Source organism: Lactuca serriola, chromosome 5, assembly GCF_051521515.1.
Source record: "Lactuca serriola cultivar US96UC23 chromosome 5, Lser_US96UC23_V15, whole genome shotgun sequence".
Classification (NCBI taxonomy): Eukaryota; Viridiplantae; Streptophyta; class Magnoliopsida; order Asterales; family Asteraceae; genus Lactuca; species Lactuca serriola.
The window spans coordinates 212989799-212997769 of record NC_136412.1 but is presented as its reverse complement, the minus strand read 5'-3'; the positions used below and the strand labels follow the sequence as shown (position 1 = coordinate 212997769).

Here is a 7971-nt window from a genome sequence, read left to right as displayed (position 1 = left end):
AGTATGCTTCTAGGACTGCTAATGGTCCATAAAAATCCAAACTTTATGGACAAGTATGACCCATGCATGTCCTTCTTCAATCTAGGTCAAAAGGGGAACAAAATGACCCAAAATCTATGCATGGTTCACATCTTACCACAAAATTCCATATCTATAAGATATAACATTCAAGGGACATAGAGAAACCAGAAAGTTGCAATCTTTATCTCTTTTAACCACTCAAACCACTCCAAAATGACCAATACATGCTCCAAAACCTCGATCTATGAAGAAGAACACAAAAAGGTTGAATCGTGAGGACTTATATGGAGTCCAAAAGATGTAGACAAATGGAGGAAAGGATCACTTGCTGAACCAAGGCAATAACTCTTCTTCTTCTTCTTCCTTCAAAACCACTAAAAGTTTACTAAAATGAGAACAAGAGCACCAAGGAGGATTAGGGTTAGGGTTTCTAGGGTTCGAGAGTGATGGCAGGTGAGAATGAACAACCCCGGCCTCCCACTTACCTTTAAATATATGGAAAATCAGGGTTTAAGACGTCAGCGGCGGCCACATCATGGCCTTTACTTTCTAGTCGTGGCGACCCCTAAAATCATATTTATAATTAAAATAAAATATATGGAAAACCTCATAAAAACCCTATATATTATATCTTAATGCTTAAGAAAACCTATATCATTTTTTTGTACAAATTAACCATTATTCTTTCTAACCTTTGATTGTTTTCATCCTTTGTGACTGTTAGCCCAAGCTAACCGGTAAAATAGATGATGTGGCTTATATTGGATGACATAGCCTTAAATAGATGATGTGGTTTTAATTTAATATGGGTTAAATTGGGTGTGTCTCCATTCTCCTTCTCCAGAAGCTGCAATCTTGTTTCTCGTTCTTCTTTTGTCAATCACCTCAAAGCTTCATTACAAAGACATGGACAATATACGCCAATTATTGGCTTTACTCATAATACAAAACCATTTAACATTTCTCAAATCTTATAAAATCTTTTCCACTCTCTAATTTCTCAATTCCATCTACTGCCATGGACGCCGCCATCGCCGCCGCCGATGATTCTAGCACACCACCAATCCCCATCCTTAGACGACGGAACTCCAGCGGGACACCAACTGTCGTCACAAAACCCTGCCACTCTTCTTCCTCCTCCTCCATCGCCACCACAACAAGTGCCACCACCTCTTCATCATCTTCTTCTTCAGTGGATTTTGAGCTGATCCCGATCAAACCCGCTTGTTATACTTCCCTCCGGGACATACTTCCATCGCCGGCAGCACATGTCCAATCCCCTAAAGTTGCCTGCTCCGCCGTCCATTCGGGTTATGAAATGTCGATAAGGAATCACCTTGTGAAACATGCGGCATGGGCTTACCTTCAACCCATGTCCACCTCCCCTGAATCCGACGAAACCACCGTTCTGCATCGCCTCTGGATTTAATTCTTCAGTGTTGTCATCCTTCTCATAACCGCAACCTTCGATTTCCTCCTCCAAGCAGGAACCACCACCTCGAATTTGTACATCCGTCCACCACTTCTATTCTACCGATCAAAGTCCCCTCGAGCGTCTAAATCTTAGCCAAACGGGTTCTGTTTGACCCGAATTCGACCCGGATCTATGTAGCTACCATTTTAGAAGCAAACAGATCTGGTTCTTTAGGCAAGTGGCTTGAGCAAGATTGAAGCCATCGAACAGAAAGAAGAAAAGAAAGATCACCACTGCTGCTTACGATTGAAGCCATCGCCATGGCACTATTCATCATCTCCTTCCTTTATCCCTGCAATAAAAAAAGGGAAACACCTGCTGCGGAGACCTCCCTTATACCACCCTCATTCGAACCCAAAACATCCCAACAGCCTCCTCTTTCGATCGAACCAAAAAAAAAAAACTTGTGGATTTTTTTTCGAGCAAAAGAAAGAAGAAAAGAAGGATGTCTTGATTTTTTTTCCGGATACACAGCAAGAACAAAGAACAAATTAGAAGCTATGTTTTGTTTCTTTGTTTTTATTCCGACTGCACAAAGGAACACGTCGGACTAATGAGAACAGGTAACCTAGGGTTACCTGATGAATTAGATAGTTTAAACGGTTTCAGCAAAAATAATGATTAAAATGACCAAAAAAATAATATAAGGGTTTTATTAAGCATCCAAGAATAATGCATAAGGTTTTTATGAGGTTTTCCCTAAAATATACCTCAAAACTGGATGTTACATTATTATTAGTTGATGTGAGTGTCTTATATGTTACTATTAGGATTTATAGTTGACGGGAGTACGATAGATGTTATTTTAGGATTTTGAAAAAAAAGGAACTAGAAATATTTATTTATTGATGTTTTAATTCAAAGTGTGTAAGCATACAACGTTTTAGATGATATTTGCAAGCTTTAGATAACATGGATATGGATCCATAGCTTATAATACATAAGGTTAAAAAATACCTTTAAGTGTTATTAGTGTTGTAAAAATCTCGAACTAGTACCGATTAATCTCCAAATAGCGCTTAGGCGCTACCCAACCGACTAGGAGGAGCCTAGCGATTAATCTTTGCATACAAAATGAATGAAGCAGTAACAAACGATGAAATTTAACACTTTGAAGAAGTTATATCTCAATAGAAATTATTGGAGGAATGGTTATAATTATATTAATCATATTAACCTATTTTTATGATGTTAGCGACATTTACGAACTTTGTTATGATATTAATAGGACTGTTCACTATTTGGATAAAACTGAATTGTCCAATTACACAATTTGGATTGGACTATTTGGTTCAGATATTCGGATTTTTTGATAGGTTTTCAACAAAACCGTATTATTATTTTGTATTTTAGATTGATTTTGGTTTATAAAATAAGAACAAATTAGTCTAAAAAAAACCAAATAACAATTTATTATTAGATTAAAAAATATTTACTAATTTTGTAATTTATTTTTTCAAATAGGTTCAAAAAGTGCCGCCAAATAAAAAACATTAGTATGCATTTACTCTCAATAGTTTTTTATCTACAATATATTAAACTATAATATTACTTGTTAGTAGTTTTTTATAAATTTAAATCACAATTAAATAATTTGTTTTTACTTCTTTTGTAAAATTGGGTAATACTACAATTATATGTCGTTTTAAAATGTTTCAGTTTTTGAAAACCGAATTATAAAAACCAATGTTGTAAAAATCGTTCGACGTTAGCTAGTCGGTGGACTGGAGTCAATGGATTAATTGACTAGGCGGAGATTAATCGGGGGTCATTAATTGCTAATTTGTTGGATTTTAAAAAATTAAATATGACTAATATCATATAAAAGTTCATAAATACCACTAATATCATAACAAAATAGGTTAATATGATAAATACAACATTAAATTATACCTCAAATAGTTTCTATTGAGATATAACTATTCAAAGTGTTAAAATTTCATCGGGTTCTACTGTTTCAGTCTTTTTGTATGCATGGATTAATCGCTAGACGCTCTCTAATCGGTCAAGTAGCGCCTAGGGATTAATCGGAGATTAATCGGGATTTTTACAACACTGATAAAAACGATCCAATCGAATTATAATTGGATCAGATTGGATTGGATTAGAATTTAGTTTGGACTATTTGGATTCATGTTTTGAAAACCAAAATTATTTTGGATTCACTTGATTGGATCGGATCGAACCGATCCATCAAAACGAACACCCCTAGATATTAATCATATTTAAGTTTTTAAAATTTAACGAATTAGCAATTTATGGTCCCGTTTAATCCCTCGATTAATCTTCGCCTGATCGATTAATCCTTAAAACGTCAAACATTTTTTTACAACCTTGAGTGTTATTGAAGGTCTACAATTTACTTGCTCAAACCCTCAATGTCTCCTCCAATGCTCGATAAACCTAGTTGTCTGGTTGACATACTCCTACGTAAAATCTCTTAAATCACTCTTGACAGGTGGATTTAAAAAATAATTTAAGAATAAACTAGATTTACGATTTATAAAAAATATCTCTTGCACCTTCCTAAACCATCTCTATTCTCTCTCTCTTACGAATTTCTTCTTGTCAGGAAGGAAAATATCTATTAAGTAATGGGCTTGGAGTCCCGGACTACTATTTGAAGCCCAAGCTTACTTAAAACTAAGTTTCCAGTTTCGCCTCATACTTGATTTCCCATAACATCTATACTAATAAATAAAACTCATTTTCTGCCACATGTCATGTCCTCATTGATTTGGACACATGACATTTTAATAGATTTTTAGAATTTATTTATTTCCATATGTAATTTTCTGATTTGTTCACTTATCATAATTTATTTCGGTTATAATATTGAGAGAAATAAATGCTTCCTTGAAAAAGAATTGATATATTTATAATGTAATAAATGTCATAATTAATGAGAGCTCTAAAATTGATATTGATATTAAATTTAATGTTTAAATATTAATATTAAATTTTTATTTTTAATAAACCCGTGTATTACACGAATCTTACACCTAGTCTATAATATGTATAGTATTATTTATAATAATATAATAATAATGCATTTCATGGGCCCAACTACAATACTTATTATCAAATCAAAGTAATATATATATATATATATATATATATATATATATATATATATATATATATATATATATATATATATATATATATATAATATCCTCCAGAGTCTTCCACCGTCGAACAGAACAGCTGCCATCTTACAAAGCTACACGTGTAATTTAAGACTTTAAGAACCACGTGTCGCCACCAAAACACCTATCCACCCACGTCATTAACGGTACCTTCTTCCTTGTTGATCCTAATACAAGAAATGAAAAGAAACCAAAACCCACACACAGACACACACGACAAACCCCTCTGCGAAGAAATGAAAAGAATTACTTCTTTTATACCCACAACTTTGGCAACATTGGAGAAGCATGTAATCCCAACATCTTCACCCGTACGAATCAGTAAGCAAAAACCCATTAAACGCACAATCATTCGTAAGCACAAACACAAGAAACACACCACAAAAGATTTGTTCATGAATCAAGTTGTCTCCTACCTTATTTCTGATTCTTATATGTATAACCCTTTGGTTTCTCCTCAACCCACCTTTGATTTGCTTCCACCAAAACAGCTCTACTCCACTTTCGCAGGTAAGTTTTACATCTATGGTCCCTTCGATTCTTCTAGTTCCATAAGTCGAAAAACACAATCTTTTCCCGCATAAATCAGGGTTTATATTACTTGTTATTGTAGGAGGCTATGGAGATGTGGCTCTACCAATTAGGGGGAGGAACAAGAAATTGATTGAAAAAGTTGTTGACTTTCTTGAAGCCGACTGCTATTTGTATTCTCCTTTGCTTACTAATGAGCATGTTTGTTCCAAGAGTCTTCCAGCAAATCCAAGTTCAGGTACACTCACTCAATTAATCTTTGTGCACTAATAATATGTTTTCATCTAGGTGTTTGCAGATCATTTCATTTGCTATAACACTATTACCTAATTCGATGAGGTTTCATTTTGTTGATTTTCCAGTTCAGTGTATTTTTTCTTTCTTGTTCATAATATTTCATCAAGAGAAATAAAGAAGCCATAGTTTTGCTTACTTAATTATGAAGCAGTGACATGTTAATTTTCAATCCAGAAACACCTGTACACAATATTTGCACAACAAGAGAGATTATAACAACCCGTAAAGAGAGGACAACATATGGATAGAGGTTCATGAACCCAAATCTTGTTTTGGTTTCAGGACATTTCAAGACTCTCGGGGGAAGTGAAAAAAGCACAGAAACACAGGGAAGACCTGTGGTTACTGGAACTGTAGCTTATCGTGAAACAATGAAGCACATGTTTCGCCAGAATTATGGCACTAAACCCATCCGAGGTCCTTCATTATGGTTATTTACTACTGATATATAGGTTTCCTTCTGAGGCCAAACATGTTTTTTAAACTAAAGAACGTATTGTTTTAAAAAAAAAAGACAAACATCATGTTATTTTAAATTGTTATGAAGATAACTACAACCGTTATTCTACTAAAATCTTTAAACAGTTCTCTGGTTGTCCTCAAAAAACAGACCGTAACCTTTTTTTCTGGACTTTGCAAGTTGTTTTATATTTTCTTATGTATCAGGGGCAATGCTTGAAACTGAGACAAAGAGATCTGTGGAATAAATATTGACAACTTTCTGGAGAGAATATACATGTGTGTGGTCTTTCATGCATATCTGTAAGGCGACTAGAATGCTGTTCTTATAGTCATCATGTTGTAATGTGGATAGATTTGAATGGTTAACGGTTTAACTGGTTTTATCTAATGTTCATTTTAATGAGGACAAACTACAAGTCTAGGTTGTAACCAAGTGACTGAAATGGTTCTTTGTATTAGATTATGTTACAGTATAAGTCGTTAAGTCATTAGAGTTTGTTTAGCCTTAAGGGCATTTTAGTCTTTTCCATTATAAGTCGTTAAGTTGTTAGAGTTTGTTTAGCCTTAAGGGCATTTTAGTCTTTTCTATGAAATCTTCTGTTACAAGTAGTTATAGATAGTTATATATTCATGTATAGTTTTCAGTTGTAACTTAAGCATTCAGATAATGAGAATCAAATACAATTTTCTCTTTCAATCATAACATCTCAACATGGTATCAGATTAGGTTCTTCGATCTTCATCTTCATTTCTCATCTGTTCTTCAATTCATCCTACATTCATTTTCTTTTCTTATCATCATGTCTTCATCAAGTACTAATTCTTCTCCAACTATCGATCATACCAGTCCTTATTTCATTGCTTCTTCCGATTAATCCAAATTCTGTTCTTGTTACCTCTGTTTTCAATGGTGTTGGGTTCAATTCATGGAAGAGATCAATGATGATCTCTTTAGCTGCTAAGAACAAAATTGGATTCATCGATGGCTCAATCCCAAAACCTTCTGATTCAGATCCTTCATTTTCTAATTGGTTTCGAGTTAATTCCATGGTGATCAGCTGGATATTGAATTCTCTACATAAGAACATTGCTGATAGTGTTCTGTTTCTTCAAACTGCTAGCGAAATCTGGAATGAACTTAATCATCGCTATGCTCAATCTGATGGGGCTCTACTTTACCAAATTCAACAACAGCTGTATTCAATTTCACAAGGATCTGAAGATTTTTCGGCTTATTTCACCAAATTAAGCAAAATTTGAGACGAATTAAGGATTTTTCAAGGAATTCCTCCATGTTCCTGTGATTCTGCTACTGCAATTCATAAATTCCTTGAATATCAACGCCTCATTCAGCTGTTAATGGGACTTAATGAGTCTTATAAGATCATCCGTGGTCAAATACTAATGATGAAGCCCTTACCATCAGTTTCGACTGTGTATTCTCTCATTATCCAGGAAGAAAGACAACGAGGTATTACTGCAACCTCTTCTATCAACCCAGATGCCATTGCTATGAATGTTTCTACTGATTCTTCAACTTTCAAGCAACAATTGATCTGCAACCATTGTAAGAAATCTGGTCATACCAAATCACAGTGTTACAGTGCAACCATTGTAAGAAATCTGGTCATACCAAATCACAGTGTTATAGACTCATTGGATTTCCTGCTAGTTTCAAATTCACCAAATCCAAGAAAGAAGATCCTAAACCTACAGTTCACAATGTTTCCACTGTCACTGCTCCAAATATTTCAAAAGAACGATATGAACATTTGCTCCAACTTTTGAATACTAATTCCATTAATCAAACCTCATCATTCAATCAAGTTCATTCATCCATCACAGAAGGTTCTATGAATGATGGAGGTACATCCTTTTCTTTTAGTTCTTTTGTTGCAAATGTTTCTAAATCTTCTTCTTCATTGACTCCTCATTATTCATGGATTATTGATACTGGAGCAACAGATAACATTTGTTCTAATAGTTCTATTTTTCTATCCATGACTAAACTTGTTCAACCTATTCAGATTGGTCTTC

At 34.3% G+C, this 7971-nt stretch overlaps 1 protein-coding gene across 1 annotated transcript; it reads left to right on the top strand.

Annotated features, from left to right (window-relative positions):
* The first annotated feature begins 4816 nt into the window (after positions 1-4816).
* On the top strand, positions 4817-6579 carry LOC145051424 (uncharacterized). Its single transcript, XM_078999413.1, has 4 exons — positions 4817-5154; positions 5258-5413; positions 5755-5889; positions 6139-6579. Exons 1-4 carry the CDS (start codon positions 4824-4826, stop codon positions 6177-6179), a joined length of 663 nt encoding a protein of 220 aa, XP_078855539.1. The 5' UTR covers positions 4817-4823; the 3' UTR covers positions 6180-6579.
* Positions 6580-7971: the final 1392 nt, after the last annotated feature.

Coding starts and splice junctions, on each gene's coding strand:
- LOC145051424 (XM_078999413.1), top strand. CDS start 4,824: ATGAAAAGAAACCAAAACCCACACACAGACACACACGACAAACCCCTC. Junction 5,155..5,257: donor GCTCTACTCCACTTTCGCAG/GTAAGTTTTACA, acceptor TTGTTATTGTAG/GAGGCTATGGAGATGTGGCT. Junction 5,890..6,138: donor TGGCACTAAACCCATCCGAG/GTCCTTCATTAT, acceptor CTTATGTATCAG/GGGCAATGCTTGAAACTGAG.